The sequence below is a fragment of a genome, unplaced genomic scaffold (assembly GCF_019419815.1).
Source record: "Pyrus x bretschneideri cultivar Hongxiangsu unplaced genomic scaffold, Pyrus_bretschneideri_v1 Contig5, whole genome shotgun sequence".
Lineage (NCBI taxonomy): Eukaryota > Viridiplantae > Streptophyta > Magnoliopsida > Rosales > Rosaceae > Pyrus > Pyrus x bretschneideri.
This window is the reverse complement of record NW_025999787.1, coordinates 1,405,496-1,422,668: the sequence shown is the minus strand read 5'-3', so window position 1 is coordinate 1,422,668 and position 17,173 is coordinate 1,405,496. Positions and strand designations below refer to the sequence as shown.

Below are 17,173 nucleotides of genomic sequence, written 5' to 3'. Positions count from 1 at the left end.
ACTAGACTCATGATGGGCTTGTAGCATCAGCAAAATGCGATTGAACTTATGTACCTATATAGTTTTCGATTGATCACTACTGAATTGTTACATCGTTTTCAGCTGGTTGTTAATGAATTCCAAGACTCATGATTGGCTTCAAGTATTCAGGGAAAGCAACTAAATATTTTGGCGATTGTCGTTTGTTGGCTACTGAAACGTTACACACTTTTTGATTGGTTGTTACCGCTCAAACTTATATTTATGGCTTCAACAATCATTTCATTTTAGAAAAACAACTATTTTTTTATTAAAAAAAATTGAAGGATGCCAAAATAGCCACGTTAAATACTTATGTGAATTAAAAAAAAGAGGTTGTTTTAAGGGGTAAGATCAGCCAAAAATATCTCAATCTTTTGTGTCAAGTTCGTCCACTTCTTGGCCATATTCAGAAATCAATTTCTTTATGCTCAATGGTTGTTCGACCTCATTTGCCCTGCAATTTAACCCACCAACTCAATGGACGAACCTCCCAACTTTTTAAAAAATCATGCACCAAACACATGTCCACCTCACAGACCGTAACACACACAAACTATTCAAAATCTTTCCCTTATGAGAACTAAACCACACAAATGTAAAACCATAAAGCTAGCATGAAACGTAGATAACTCACACACCATACAACCCTATATTTCATGACGTGTAATGTAAACCCCCACCCATTTTCTCTCTGGTTTTGCTTTAGTCCCTCACACCCACACAAACACACAAATTAATTGCAAGCTCCGTTTATAAAATCTTAAGTACCTAGCAGATCTCATAGAGAAGAATCACAGTCCGAGCTAGCTAGCTCCAATATGAAGAGAACCCATTACTCATTCATGGAAGAAAACCCTAACCCTAACAACAATCTTATTCACATGAGCAACCAACAGAATCCTGCATTTTCCGGGAAAAGAAACAAACACAGTGACGTGATCGATCTTGTGGGATCACAAAGCATGCAAGCTGTCGGCGGATATGTTAGTATTCCTCAGATGGATAACTTAGGGCATGAGAGACTTAAGAGCCACCAAGAGGAGGTGGCCGGCCACGTGGTGATACCGGATTCATGGGGTCAGGAGGAGTTGCTCAAGGATTGGATCGACTACTCTCCCTTTGATGCGTTGTTAGTGCCAGAAGGACTCACTTCAGCTCGTGAAGCACTTGCTATGGAGGGACGTCGAGCAAATACTTCCCATGGAGTGCTGAGGATAGAGAGCAGGTGTTGAGAAACTTTGATATTTTTGGCCTTTAATTTATATTTTAATTAGATACTAAATAAAAAACATAATTAAATTTGTTCGAGTTGAAGTTTGTGCAAAATAATAGAAGGCAAAGATTGGCATATGAAATTCGTGGATTTGTAATTATGTATATGCTGGGAAATTGAAATACTCAAAATAAAATATTTCTTGCTGAACTTTGAATCAAGATCATGAATTATTAGGGGAATTCTTGTTTGGATCTAATTGTATTATATATATATATATATATATATATATATTGTCTAACTGAGCATCGAGTTCATTTCTAAGAATTTAGTTAATAGTTTATATCCTAAGTTTTGCACTTGCTTTGACCTGCAAAATCTTGACAATTATCAAGGTCATCTTTGTCAAATTTTTTGGCAATTAGTATGTAGATATAAAAATATAATAATTGCTTTCTTATAATGTGGAAAACTTTTGTTACTCAAATTTAATTCAAAAACTACAATGATATTCTTATATTTCTAAGTTGAAAGAATTCATCTGTAGAATGTTTCTTTCTTTTGTGACGAACGATCAATATAAATTGCTACCTATAAGCTAGTTCTTTTACAAATGCTGAAAAAAATTAATTACAAAATGCCTAATTTTATCACTCTATTGTCTAATTTTGTCTTTAATTGTTGACAATCTAATGCTTATTTGTACTAATTAACCAAATACATGCAACACAACAAGGTTTAGACATTAGTGCGTGAGAAAAATATACAAGACGGGGGGATATTTAAAAACTAAAAGAGGATTTTCACTATTTTAATATGATTAATTGAATAATCCGCAAAGCAAAAAAAAATGGGAATGATTAATTGAATAATTTGTAATGAAAAAAGAAAAAAAAAAGGATGAGAGGGCGCATGTGCCCCCACTGGGCCTTACCTTCCTCCATCCATGCCCCTGGCCACAATTCTAGTTTCCACACCAGCAGCAGATTTCGAACCTAAGACCTCTATTTTTTAGTTTTAAGGAAGCCTCTCGTAATCTGCCATTTACCACTAGACCACTAGCTCATGGTTATAGCAACAGAAGAATTGTTTACACTTACCCTTCTTAGCCAAATACACCAATACGGAGTCGCCACGTGGACACAACTGACACTCCCCTCCACCTCACCTCACCTTATCTGCCCATCAAAAGTAACAAGAGAACCAACAAGCGCACATCCAGGGACTGTTGGTGTGAGTCTACTCATTTTTGGCTATTTTATTGTGAATCCAGAACTCTTAATGTTAACTTGGTATTAATACATGTTAATCTTCTAACACGTATTGCACTCGGTTTCTTGTGCTTAAATTTATTTCCTTAATTAGTTGGGCTTTCGAAAAGCTGCATTAACTCTAGCTTAAGAGCATTGAATGAATGACTAGGCCCTCAAAAAGTTGTGTTGGTTCGATTAATGATTGATCGAGATCTACAAAAATTGTGTTAACTCTAATATAATGAATTGACCAATTTCCTTTACAGGAAGTGGTTTCTTGCAAGACCCTATATGGGGTCACTTATGAGGAAGCGTGTAGGAGTAATATAGTCCCATATCGGAGATATTGCAAAATAATATGTAGCTTATATATGAGAGGGTCTTTAGATGAGCCTATACTATAAAACGCATGGTAGATGGGTTGATTGAAAGATACAAGGAAAGATTGGTGGTGAAAAGCTCTTAGGCATATGGTAACAAGAGACCCTTACTTGAATTGGTTAGTGTAACAGTTTGATGTGAAGAATGTTTTCCTATGTGGTTATCTCAAGGAAGATGTGTATTTCATTTGTCTATAAGTACAAAAATATGCAATATAGTTACAGAAAAAAAAAAAATGTAAGGCGAGCTAAAATATTTCTCTAAAGTTGCATGGGATGATAATTTATTGTTACATATATACATACAATAGCTTTTAGATATTAGTGTCTCTCTTTTTCCAATGCCACAACTTGAAAATTAGCAAGCTCCACTAATGTAGTTCTTTATGGTACCGTTTGGTACATGGGACGTGATGGAACAGAGTGGGACAAGGCGTTCCTTCCCAAGTTTGGTGCGCCTAAAACGGGTGAAACGAGCTGTTCCACGGGACGAGTTTTGGGTGAATTTTCGTTCCACCTCACCCCCTGGAACGAGTCGTTCCACATCCCTGGAACACAAAATTATAACCTCTCCGTCTCCTTCTTCTTCCTCCTTGTTTCCATCTGAGGGCATCTTTGCTCCCGCTCCGTTCCGTCCCGTCCCGTCCCATCTGAGGGCATCTTTGCTCCCACTCCGCTCCGTTCCGTCCTATCCCGTCCCGTCCCGTCTGCATACCAAACGATACCTATATCCATACAACTTGTATTAACGATAATTAAGTCAAAAAATATGCTTTTTAACTACACCTCTAGTAAGTAAGAACCTCTCTATAATTATGAAAACCAAAATTATGACAATAGATGTTTTCCTGTACTTAGATAGTTCAAGTCAGCTCCAGAAAACGGGAGCATGTTTTCAAAGAGTGATCACTTGACGATAGATGGATACATTGATGTAGATTAGGCATACAACGTTACAGATTGGCAGTCAATTTTTGATTATTTTACTTTTGCTGTAGATTAGGCATACAAAATTACTGTCAACTTTTGGTTACTTTACTTTTGCTGAAGGAAATTTAATACATGACGAAGTAAGAAGCAGAATGTTGTTGCTTTATCAACTTCTGAAATACCATCATTCACGTCGTTCATGTCACTCCGCTCGTACCGTACCTTTAATGTAATGTTTTGGCAGTGAGAATAATTACGGCACCAAGAACCTTCATCGTAGAACCTCCTAATTTTCTAACTCATACACTGTCTTATGGGGACAACCAAATCCAATCCAAGCCTAAAAAAGAAAGGAAAAAAAAAAAAAGTCTTTGGATTAAATGTAGACTCGACCCAGCCCAGCCAAGCCCAGCCCCCTCACAAATAAGATATGCGCACATGTCGAGGGGTTATCTGTCGATATATCTCACCACCTCCCACTATATTAAAGCTCCTCTGCCACCAGAAACCCTCACGAGCCCTTCTCTTACCTTCTCTTACATTCAGGTATATTTCATCTCTCTCTGTTTCTCCGACATATATCGTCCCTTAATTCTCCATCAATTAGTTTCTAATTTGAATTCGCACTTGTTTCCCTAGAAAACCCAAATATTAACCCAGTAAATTCTTTTACTGCGCTTTTTCAACTAGTTACTCCTTTTTTTTTCCTCGGCCCTCAATTGGGTTCTTAATTTTATTTGGACCAAAATAGTTTTGTTTTTGTTTCTTTATCATTTCTGTCAGTTTTTTTTTTATTTTCCAATAAAGCATTGAGCATTTATATTTTGCAGGTCAGAATTCTTCTTTTGGTCCGGCAGCTTAAGCTTCAGCCATGAGGTATGTTTAATCACGATTATGCATTGGAATTGGGTTTTGTTTGCGGCAATTCAATAGTTGGTGTAATCCAGTTCCGAAAGATTGTGCTTTTAATTTAGCTTCTCGATTGTTAAAGCATATTATTGGTTTCTTGTTTTCCATTTGCTACAATCTGAGTAGTTTAAGGTGTATGATTCAAGATTTTGGCGTGGAACGATTCAAGATTTTCACCTGTTCTTAGTGATTGTCCAGTGAATTGTTATTATACAATTGGCGTGTATTCCCGTTGTTTGGTAGAGTTCTTTGGCTTTGATTGAGTGTAGTATTGACAGAAACCACGATCAATTTCTGACTTTTTCCATTTCACTACAGTAAACTTCAGAGTGATACTCTCCGAGAGGGTATTTCTGTCATCATGAATGCGTCCAAGGAAAAAAAACGTAACTTCACTGAGACTATTGAACTTCAGATTGGGCTGAAAAATTATGATCCTCAGAAGGACAAACGTTTCAGTGGTTCTGTTAGGTTGCCACACATCCCTCGTCCAAAGATGAAGGTCTGCATGCTTGGAGATGCTCAGCATGTTGAGGAGGTAGTGTTTGGTTCACTTGGCTAAAACATTGGCATAATATTGAATTTTATGAGATGTCTTTATAGAAGGGTTCCAAACTTCCATGTGTGTTTTTATTGGATTTTCTTTCACATTTCCCAAAGTTCAATACTTATTTTTAGTAAACACCAAACAGTTCCATTCTTCTTTTCTGCCATTCCAGTTATCTGCAAAATTTCTTATGTTTCTTAAAAGGTCAAGATTTTCACTTTTGTTACATGTCAATTTTACTGATTGGGATAGGATGATGAATTTCTGCAATTTTTCTTTGATTGAATACTTATCTCAAGCTGGTGGGTTGTTTTTATATATTTAATCACAGGCTGAAAAGATTGGGTTGGACTATATGGATGTTGAAGGGCTGAAGAAGCTAAACAAGAACAAAAAGTTGGTTAAGAAGTTGGCAAAGAAATACCATGCCTTTCTGGCTTCAGAAGCTGTTATTAAGCAGATTCCCCGTCTTTTGGGTCCTGGTCTCAATAAGGCAGGTGGGTATGCAATCGAATTGTTGGTGCTTGATTAGTGACTTTTAATTTATGCTTCGTATGCATTCTTTTATTATAGGTCCTCTGCCTCCCTTGTTGTGTTGGCTTGTTAGAATCGTTGTTTGTAATGATTCTTTTATGGGGTTATGAACTGTTGCGCCGTGTGCTTTTTCAGATTTGGCATGGGTGAGGTGTCCGAGGGATAGCCTGACCTAGGTGTGAGGCGAAGCCTCACGGGATCTAAATTTTTTAATATATACACTGAGCGTACACGTATATTATATTAAAAAAAAGAAGATTATTAACCAATAATCACCCTGAGCACACACATATATTATAAATATATACACACACATATATAGACATATATATATATTATATATATATATATATAATAGAGGATGAAAAGCACAACGAGCACACATATAACAGTGCGCGCAGATAGCACACACATCCATTATATAAAAAAAATTAAAAAAAAAAAGGCAGAGAGACGATAGTGCTAGGAAGAGGTATGAGGCAGTTAAAACCCTACCCAAAATTTGGGTTTGACAGTTAAAAAAAGCCCTAAGGGCCGCCTAGGTGGCTCCGACAGCGCCTTCCATTGCCTAGGCGGCTCCGGCGAAGCCTTACGCCCACTCCCTCAAAACAGAGGCTGCAACCCTCAAGCCCTCCTCAGAGGGTGCCTAGGTGCATCCTGAGGCGAGCCTTTTAAAACATTGGATTTTACTGATGTTCATATCACGGTGCAGGAAAATTTCCAACCCTTGTTAGCCACCAAGAATCCCTCGAGTCTAAGGTTTCCGAGACAAAAGCAATGATCAAGTTCCAACTGAAGAAGGTTCTTTGTATGGGAGTTGCTGTAGGGAATGTATCCATGGAAGAGAAGCAGGTCTTTCAAAACGTCCAATTGAGTGTTAACTTTCTTGTTTCGCTGTTGAAGAAAAATTGGCAAAATGTAAGTAGTGTCTGTTCTGGTTCTTTTTGAACTAACTCCTTTCGTGTTATCTTGCTGACCTTCCAAACTATTCATTTTATTATTTTGTTGTCAGTAACATGTTCTAAGATAATATTCATTTTATTTTTATCAGGTAAGGTGCTTGCATTTGAAGACTACCATGGGTAAGCCATATCGCATCTATTAAGTACTTTTGCGTATTTTGGGAGTTTTGTAGGGAGATGAGAGGTTATTGGAGCCTGATATATAATTGGAAGTGTGTTTATCTGAATGGTCAAGTTTTGGTATTGATTGGCTGTTTTACGTTGTTTAATGGTAATCGTCATGGTAATCTTCGACTAAATATATAAACTGTCGGAGTGGAAGCCTGGTTTTCATATTTTGGCGTGAGCATATATATATGAAGAACATTTTCTATGTTAGGATTGCAATTTTTCCCAATTCCATTGATTTTGAAGTGCGTGTTTCTGGGTGTGACATTGGTTTATCGATATCTACGTGTTATCAAATGGAAACGTGGGTTTTGTGTTGAGAACATTTTGCATGAAACCAAAGCCTAGAAAATAAGACGTTGTGATTATCAGTTGGTGTACAACGTTGTACATTGGCATGACGAGTGGATTGGAGCCATTTAACTTGCAACAAGTACATTGCCATAACGATATGGGAAAGCATAGTGTATGCATTTTGGCTTACTTGTTACGTGGGAAGCACTTATGCTCGTATGTGTTTTTGATCAGTGTGTTCAGAGAATTTAACTGCTTAAAATTGACTTGGGGCTAACTTGGTATTGTTGTGATATATAAAAAGTTGCATTTGTCGTACTTAAGGTATGGTTTGATACTGAGAGGATTTCGAAAAAAACTGGTATCAAAAAAAGCTGGGAGCATTTTTGTGTTTGGTAAACTTTCAACTTTAGCTTTTTTTCACAGTTTTGGATGAAAAAAAGCCAAAAAAACAGAAGCAGCAAAGGGCAGCTTTGAAAAACTGGCTTTTCAGCTTTTGTGCAAACCTCTTTTCTAAGAGGCGTTGAGGGCTTTAATGAAACTTTCATGTACCCAAAATGACCTTAAGCATTTAAAATGTCACACAGAGGTTCAAAGATTTACCCAGTCGTCAATTAGGAATGAATTGGTCTTTGATTAGTTGTACCAGTGATGCTTCGCTGGTTTCTGGGCAAAAAATATAGAGCATGCATTAGCACTAGTCCTTCGAATTTAACCTCAAACTTTATAGATAAAGTCAAGAGAGTTACCCATAGTTGAGATTTAGTGATTGGTGTAGATTCAATCTTGAGTACGTTGGAAAAATAACCAAGGTCACCAGATTTCTAGGCATGAACACAGAGAGGGCATTTGGGGTTAAATCCCAAGAATTTCATGCTAAAATTCGATATGCAGGATACAGAAGTTGTACCTGAGATTAAATGAAGGTTGAATTGAATTTGAAGCACGCCAAATTTCATCGAGCCTTAGGTCAACTCGTTGAAGAGTTTTTCATGGAGAGGGAAGGGTTGGCTTTCTTCATTTTTGAGTACTTGATCTTCACATTCAACGCCACCATTCGAATCCATAGGTCAAACTACACCTAAAACAGGGAATATTGGTATGGATTTCACTCGAAAATTGGTGTTGGTGTGGGTGATTCTCTCTGTAATTAGAGAGTGAGAGTTAGAGAAAGAGTTGGAGAGAAAGGAGTCTTACAGAAAAAGGAAAGAACGAGAGAAGAGGGAGACCAAATAAAAGGAGTGGGCCCCTCAAGGCACACTAAATAGGACCAAACCCTTTTAGGTCATTTCACATAGTCACAGCTATTTTATATAAAAGTTTACCAAACACTATAATACTGTTTTTTATTTTTTTTCAAAATCACTTTTACAAAAAAAGTTTACCAAACACTCTGCTGATTTATTTCACAACAGCTTATTCTCACAACATAGCAGAATCACTTTTTTTTCAAAGCATAGCAATACCAAATCAGCCCTAAGAATAATAATATAAAGTTGAGTGTTTGATCAATTATATTTTAAAAAGTGTTGTATGAAAAAGAGTGTAAAAGCGTTTGGTAAATTTAAATGTAAAGCAATGATAATTTTTATGACAAAAATAAACATGATAGTGGAGGTGGTGGCGGGGTAGTAGTGGTAATAGCAGTGGTTGTAAGGTTACTATTTTGTAATGGTAAGCGATGATGGTTACTTTGTTCTTCAAGAGATAAAATGTGGGTAGAATGATAAATAACGTCTTTTAAAAAAATTAATGAGGGAATTGCAGGAATTGAAATATTTATAAAAGACTCTTCTTTTTGTAAAAAGCAGCTTTTAAAGCAACCTGCAAGTTGCTTTGCTTCTCTTTAAAGGTCATAGCTTTATATGATATTTTATTTTTATCAAATACTCTTTTAGTGCTCAACCTTAAAATGAAGTAGTTTTTGGTGAAAAAACAGCAATATCAAACGAGGTGATTATGTCAACTTTTTAAACTAAAAACAAAAAACGCAATTGTAATCAAATGCATTGCAGAGTCACAAGCTTTATGATGGTACATGTGAAAGAGCAGGTTGAAAGAGTATAATTCCATATCACGAAATGCTCCAATTCTAACAAAATAGAAAACCAATAGCAGCAGTCGAGAGGAAACTAGGCATCTTGTAATTAGTTCAATATATTACATATTATGTTCGCAAAAACTATTTCGGAACAAAAGCGAAAGGACTGTAGAAAAGAGAATACAGCTGCAATTTAAACGGATGAGTATGAGTGTTACCCGCGGGTGAAAATGGGTACTGATTTAACCGTCAGGAGTGATTGACGACATGGAGGAGGTGGACTTCGACACAGTTACTGGTGTCATCGTTAAGTAAGATGGCGATTTTAAGTTCTGTAGTTTGTACTTGCTCTCGATGCCTCGAGTTGTTCTTGACATTTGCTCGAGAGTCCCTCGAGCTGATCTCGACATCCCTCGAGCGGGAATAATTGCTCATTCTATGTTACATTATTTCAATGAGAATGGTGCGGTACAATCGCCCTCCTCATTCACCTTGAAAATCTCGAGCCAGAAGTTTCGAGTGCTTATCATTTTGGCCTGAAGATCAAAATGAAAAATTTGTAAGAACCAGAAGTTCTAACATCATATTCTTCCGAGAATACATATTATTGCAAGTTCTTACACATCTCATTTTCTTTCAGAAAAGAAAATGGCAAACTTGGCGAAGCTTGAATTTGCTGCCCTGGATATTACCGGGAAGAATTACCTGACCTGGGTACTAGATACCAAGATCCATCTGGAAGCAGGGAATCTTGGAGATACCATCAGGGAAGAGAGTAGCTCATCCTCTCAAGATCGGGCAAAGACCATGATTTTCATTCGTCGCCATCTTGATGCGGCGCTAAAGAGCGAGTACTTAACGGTTGAAGATCCGTTAGCTCTCTGGAATGCCTTGAGAAACAGATACAATCACTAGACAATGGTGATTCTTCCAAGGGTCCGCTATGAGTGGACTCATCTGAGGATCCAGGACTTCAAGTCAATGGCAGAGTACAATTCTGCGTTGTTCAGAATTACTTCTCAGATGAAGCTCTGTGGGGATATTATTACTGAGGAACATATGCTGGATAAGACTCTCAACACATTTCATGCCTCTAATGTGCTCCTGCAGCAGCAGTATAGAGCGCGAGGCTACACTGAGTACAACCAGCTGATATCTGTGCTCTTAGTAGCTGAATAGAACAATGAGCTCCTGATGAAAAACCATCGTTCCCGACCTACTGGATCTGCACCATTCTCAGAAGTGAATGCTGCTTCCCTCAAAGTGAACGCCACATCCTCTGGTGGTGATAATCATAAACGAGGACGTGGCCACAAGCGAGGTCGATGGAATAGGAAAGGCAAGAACCATGGAGTTCAGTTTCACAACCAGGTTCTGAGGCATAATTCAGGCCCGAGCTTCAAAAATGTGAATCGCCACAAAGGCAAAGCTCATATGAACAATGCTCCCAGGAACTCTGAAGGAGCCTGCCATAGGTGTGGTGGCAATGGGCATTGGGCATGTACTTGTCGTACCCCAAAACATCTAGTGGATCTATATCAAGCCTCCCTCAAGGAGAAGGGTGTCGAGACCAATTTTCTCGACCAGGCTAGACCAATGAATATACCCAATCTAGTGTTTGACTTATCAGGGCAGTTGAACACAACTCATCTAGATATTCCAGACTTTATTGTGGAAAGGGGAGATGAAGTATATCGGTCCAATTGAATCATTGATGTACTTTTATTATGCTGAACTTGTAGTATTTCAGATTCAATAAAAGTGGCATGTAAATTTCTTGTTATAACTTGCTTTTAACTCTAATTCTCTTACTCAGAGAGCATGGATAAAAACTGTGGTTATTCTCAGAACATGAGAATTGGTCGACATATTTGTCTTGTAGACAGCGCAACCACACATACAATACTTCATGATCGAAAGTATTTCTTAAGCTTAATACTTACAAAAGTAGGGGTAACAACAATATCAGGACCTTCAGATGTAATTCAAGGTTTAGGGAAAGCCCAAATTATGTTACCAAATGGAACAATATTGTCCATACAGAATGCATTGTATGCTACTCGATCTACTCGAAATTTGTTGAGTTTCAAAGACATACATTTAAATGGATACCACATTGAAACGAAAAGTGCAGAAAATGTGGAGTATCTAGGCAACCTCCAATGAGACCCAGAAGCGTATATTGGAGAAGTTGCGTGGTATGTCGAGTGGGTTGTATTATACACATATAAGGACAATTGAATCACATACTGTCATGAACCAGAAGTTCATTGATTCAAAAGTTTACATGCTTTGGCATGACCGTTTGGGTCATCCAGGATCTACCATGATGCGTAGGATCATTACCAACTCTAATGGACATCCATTAGTAAGCAGACACATTGCTATCTCAAATGATAACCCTTGCAAAGCTTGTTCTCAAGGTAAGTTGGTAATTAGACCATCACAACTAAAGGTTGATGCTGAACCCCCATCATTTCTGCAAAGAATTCAAGGGATATTTGTGGGCCTATTCAACCATCATGTGGACTATTTCGATATTTTATGGTTTTGGTTGATGCATCTACCCGATGGTCACATGTTTGTCTCTTGTTTACTAGGAATGTAGCCTTTGCGAGACTTCTTGCTCAAAAAATTAAGTTACAAGCACAGTTCCCAAATTATCCCATTAAGTCAATCCAACTTGATCATGCTGGTGAATTTACGTTTTAAACCTTTGATGATTATTGCATGACATTGGGCATTGATGTTGAACACCCTATTCCTCATGTCCATACTCAAAATGGTTTAGCAGAAGCATTGATCAAGCGGCTTCAGTTAATAGCTCGCACTCTGCTTATGAAAACCAAATTACCAGTCTCTGCATGAGGACATGCCATCTTACATGCTATATCATTGGTTTGATTGAGACCTATAGCCAACCATCAATACTCTTCAGTAAAACTTGTGTTTGGACATCAGCCAAACATTTCACATTTACGAGTTTTTGGTTGTGCTGTTTATGTGCCTATTGCACGGCTGCAACGCACTAAAATGGAACCTCAGCGTAGACTGGGAATTTATGTGGGTTTTGATTCACCATCTATCATTAGATATTTGGAACCCCTGACAGGTGATATGTTTATAGCTCATTTTGCTGATTGTCACTTTGATGAGACAGTATTCCCGTCGTTAGGGGGAGAAAAGACCGTTCCAGAAGAACAGAAAGAGCTGACATGGGTTGTTCCCACCTTGTCTCATTTTGATCCTCACAGCATTCAATGTGAAAATGAAGTGAGAAGGATCGTTCATCTTCAAAGCATTGCCAATCAAATGCCAGATGCATTTAATGATGCTATGAAAGTGACAAAATCATATATACTAGCTGCAAATGCACCTGCAAGAATTGATGTCCCTGTTGGACAAAATAAAGTGGCAGCGAATGATTCGTCTGGTACACGCTTGAAGCGTGGTAGACCCCCAGGTTCAAAAGATTCAGCCCCTTGAAAAACAAAGTCGAGGGCACAGTTGAATTCAAATGAAATCATTTAGGAAGAGAAAATGAATGATACATCTACAATTCATGATTCTGGACTTCCAGAAAAAGAAAATGTCCTTGATGAGACCCATGTCCCTGAAGAGATAAAAGTACATGAAAGCAAAGAAATCTCCATAAATTATGCATGTACAAATGAATTGTGGGATCGGAATGAAATAATCATCGATGATATGTTTGCATTCGCAATAGCCACTGAAATCAACTTAAGTGATGATATTGAGCCCCGCTCTGTTGACGAATGCAAACAGAGACATGATTGGCCTAAGTGGAAAGAAGCAATCTAGGCAGAATTAAATTCCTTGGAAAGGCAGAATATTTTTGGACCAATAGTCCAAACCCCGCCTAGTATAAACCCCGTGGGTTACAAATGGGTATTCACAAGGAAACACAATGAGAAAAACGAGATCGCATGATACAAAGCAGAACTCGTTGCACAAGGCTTTTCTCAAAGACCTGGAATTGATTATGAGGAGACATACTCTCCTGTAATTGACGCAATTACGTTCCATTACTTAATAAGTTTAGTGGTTTCAGAAAGACTTGACATGCGACTTATGGATGTCATCACTGCGTATCTATATGGAGAATTAGATACTGACATCTATATGAAAGTCCCAGAAGGACTTAAGTTGCCTAAAACAAGTAACAAACCACGAGGTATGCTCTCGATCAAATTAAGGTGATCATTGTATGGGCTGAAACAATATGGACGAATGTGGTATAATCGTCTCAGTGAGTATTTGATCAAAGAAGGGTATACCAACAATGTCATTTGCCCTTGTGTGTTCATTAAGAAATCCAATTCTGGATTTGCTCTAGTGGCAGTATATGTTGATATGAATCTAGTTGGAACTCTTGAAGAGCTCAATAAAACTGCTGAATATCTGAAAAGCGAATTTGAAATGAAAGACCTTGGAAAAACAAAATTTTGTCTCGGCCTGCAGATCGAGCATTGTGCTTGTGGAATTTTGGTCCACCAATCAGCTTACATTGAAAAAATTCTGAAGCGATTTAGTATGGACAAGGCTTATCCACTCAGCACGCCAATGGTCGTTCGTTCTTTGGACATTAAGAAAGATCCATTCCGTCCAAAAGAAGATGATGAACTGATCCTTGGTCCAGAAGTACCATATCTGAGTGTAGTAGGTGCTTTGTTGTATTTAGGACAATGTACTAGACCAGATATAGCCTTTTCAGTTAACTTGTTAGCAAGGTATAACTCTGCTCCAATAATTCGCCATTGGAAGGGTATCAAAGATGTATTGCGATACCTTCGTGGAACAGACATGGGTCTTTTCTACTCAAAGAACTCCACAAATGACTAGGTCCTTGTTGGATATGCAGACGTTGGTTTTCTCTCTGATCCGCATAAAGCCCGCTCACAAACTAGATATGTGTTTAAGAATGAAGATACAGCAATCTTATGGCGCTTAACCAAGAAAACATTAGTTGCTGCATCTTTAAATCATTCAGAAATACTCGCTTTACATGAAGCAAGTTGTGAATGTTCTTGGTTAAGATCAATGATCCATCATATCCGGAATTCATGTGGTCTAACTTCGAAGACAGACAATCCAACTGTCATCCATGAAGATAATGTAGCCTGTGTTGCCCAAATGAAGGAAGGATTCATCAAGGGCGATAAGACTAAACACATATCTTCAAAGTTTTTTAGTGCACATGAGCTTTAGAAGGCTAAAGTTATTGAAGTCAGACAAATTCGTTCAAATGAAAATCTGGCAGACTTGTTCACCAAATCTCTACCAAAGTACACGTTTCAGAAGTTAGTGCAAAGTATCGGATTACGTCGACTTACCAAACAGCTAAATTTGGAGAATGCGGAATCAGGAGGAGATACATATCAAGGGGAGCATCCATGATACATGCTTGTTGTACTCTTTTTCCTTCGATTAGGATTTTTCCCACTGGGTTTTTCCTATCAAGGTTTTAGCGAGGCAATATAAGCATACTTAACACTATATCAACGATCTAGGAAAAGTTGTACTCTTTTTCCTTCACTATGATTTTTTCCCACTGGGTTTTTCCAAGCAAGATTTTATCGAGGCAACTCATGTTGATATGTGGGCATCCAAGGGGGAGTGTTGAAAATGCTGATGGGTAGTGAATGCCCACAGTGTTTTGGTGGAGTTTTTCAATGCCCTCACAGATTGGTTTTTAACATTTGAATTGTTTATGACTACAAGTACAAATTGTCAATTCCCATAACAGATTGAAAACTGACTTTGGGAATGCAAGATATCATATTGTCAAAAGTGTGTTGTAAATTTCAAATGTAGTAATACGAGTTGCTCTATAAATAGAGCACTCGACTGCAATCAAAAGATACAGAAAATATAAGAAGAAGAGAACGAGAGAAAAATATCAGTAACATCATCTATTCCTCTGTCTTTATTTGTTATCCTCTTGTGCTATAGTTTTAGTGTGACATTTTACATCTACCTTGCACCTACCATTAAAAAGGTTATCTCTCTAACTTTGACCTATTTATAACCTTTGACCTATTTATAACATATTTTTCCCTTTTTGATCACGCTTGTATATTTGTTTTCTACACACGGTGGAATCCACCATTTCACCATCGTTAACAGATTTAATAACACAATTGTCAATATAAACTGTGCTTGAGGAACACTGATGTTCAGTGAATAAATTTTGAGAAATAGACATGTTAACCGTGGGTAAAACAATGTCTTTAAAATTTTGCACACCATGTGTTCTATACATTTTTTTGAATGGTGATCAGATTCGAGAACTATATTAGACTTACTGTTATCAATATTTTGCTTTCGTTTTGTGCCATCACTTGTTTGATCATTTATAGATTTTTTAGACATTGTGAAAAGCTGTGATAAACAGAAACACAACATTAAATTAAAAGCTGTATTCTAATATAACAAAATTTAGACAATAAAACCAAATTAACTTTAATCATATTAAATGAAACAAAACGATAGAATTAAAGTTTTAATAAATAAATGCAAAAGTTTAAGTTAGTTACCTTGAGCACAAAATGCGGCCAAAGCTAGCAAAAAGCAGTTTGAAAACCAAAATCACTAAGGTTTTCCATGTCCTGTAAAAAATATAGGGCAAAAGACTGTTTACTATCCTCATGTTTCGTGGTTTTTAACATTTAGTACATCAAATTTTTTTCGTCTCAGAGTCATAAAGTGTAAATTTTGGGACAGTCTCATACATCCGTTAGTCAAACTGTTAAGTCTTCTGGTAACTGATGATGTAGCGCCCAGGTGGACAATGACTGGGTATCATGTGTCAATAAAGATCCCACGTGAATATTAAAAAAATTACAAAATTTAAAAAAAAAAAATCACAAAATTACCAAAAAAAAAAAACAAAAAACAAAAACAAAACTGGGTTCGCCCCTCCTAACGAGGGATTTTTCGGTGTACCCGGCATACCAAAAAAATTTGGTGTACCCTCACTCATAATGGTGAGGGTGCACCAAAAAAATTTGGTGCACCCTCACTTTTTGTACACCAAAAAAATTTTAATGAGTGAGGGTACACCAAAAAAATTTGGTGTACCCGGTACAACTAAAAATTTTCCCCTCCTAACCCCCTCCCTCATTCTCCTTCATTCTCCCTCCCTTCTCTTCCCTGCACACCCACCCATTCGCCTTCTCTGCACTCACCCCTACCGACCCCCTACCTCATTCTCCTCACCTCTTCTGCACTCACCCTTACCGGTCACCACCTTCACGGGACCACCGACACCGTCGCTGCAAAAACCACCATCACCAGCCGACTCGATAGGATCTTGAAATCTTGGCTCTTCTTCGAGCTCTCGATGTACTCCGACAGCATCGCCAAGAATGACAATGTCGTTTCGTCCTTCGTTTTCATCACCATGACCAGATCTGAGCCGTACGATTTCAGAGTTTGACGTCGTTTCGTCCTTCGTCTTCATCACTATGACCTAAACCGGAGCAATTGCGGACCGCGAGGGTCTGGAACTTCCTCAGCTCGTACTGCAGCCGTCGCCATGGATTGAGGGAAGAGAAGGGATGTAGGGTGCCCAGAAACTTTTTTTTATTTTTTTTATTTTTAAATTGAGTGGGTCGGGGTTAAGGGAGGGAGAGGGTTGGATTTGTGGAGGTTGAGAAGGGAGGGACGGTTGGGGTTTTGAGGAAGAACAACCTCTTTTTTTTTTTTTTTTTTTTGTAATTTTGTGATTTTTTAAAAATTTTGTAATTTTTTTTTAATATCCACGTGCAACCTTTATTGACACTTGGTGCCTAATCATTGTTCACATGGGTATCACGTCATCAGTTATCGAAAGATTTAACGGTTTAACTAACGGAGGTACGAGACTATCCCAAAATTTACACTTTAGGTATGACTCTGG

General features: G+C 37.8%; 2 protein-coding genes across 2 annotated transcripts; both read left to right on the top strand.

Annotated features, from left to right (window-relative positions):
- The first annotated feature begins 707 nt into the window (after window positions 1–707).
- On the top strand, window positions 708–3,091 carry LOC125470444. Its single transcript, XM_048569478.1, has 2 exons — window positions 708–1,246; window positions 2,754–3,091. Exons 1-2 carry the CDS (start codon window positions 840–842, stop codon window positions 2,815–2,817), a joined length of 471 nt encoding a protein of 156 aa, XP_048425435.1. The 5' UTR covers window positions 708–839; the 3' UTR covers window positions 2,818–3,091.
- A 1,142-nt stretch (window positions 3,092–4,233) lies between these two features.
- LOC103954233 (60S ribosomal protein L10a) lies at window positions 4,234–7,122 on the top strand. The gene is made up of 6 exons (XM_009366039.3): window positions 4,234–4,343; window positions 4,628–4,673; window positions 5,025–5,244; window positions 5,585–5,750; window positions 6,500–6,705; window positions 6,839–7,122. Exons 2-6 carry the CDS (start codon window positions 4,669–4,671, stop codon window positions 6,890–6,892), a joined length of 651 nt encoding a protein of 216 aa, XP_009364314.2. The 5' UTR covers window positions 4,234–4,343; window positions 4,628–4,668; the 3' UTR covers window positions 6,893–7,122.
- Window positions 7,123–17,173: the final 10,051 nt, after the last annotated feature.

Excerpts from the sequence above, each read along its gene's own strand:
- LOC125470444 (XM_048569478.1), top strand. The coding sequence starts at position 840 with ATGAAGAGAACCCATTACTCATTCATGGAAGAAAACCCTAACCCTAAC. Across the intron at positions 1,247-2,753 it reads GTGCTGAGGATAGAGAGCAG|GAAGTGGTTTCTTGCAAGAC; the intron begins GTGTTGAGAAAC and ends TTTCCTTTACAG.
- LOC103954233 (XM_009366039.3), top strand. Across the intron at positions 5,751-6,499 it reads TCCTGGTCTCAATAAGGCAG|GAAAATTTCCAACCCTTGTT; the intron begins GTGGGTATGCAA and ends ATCACGGTGCAG. Across the intron at positions 6,706-6,838 it reads TGAAGAAAAATTGGCAAAAT|GTAAGGTGCTTGCATTTGAA; the intron begins GTAAGTAGTGTC and ends TATTTTTATCAG.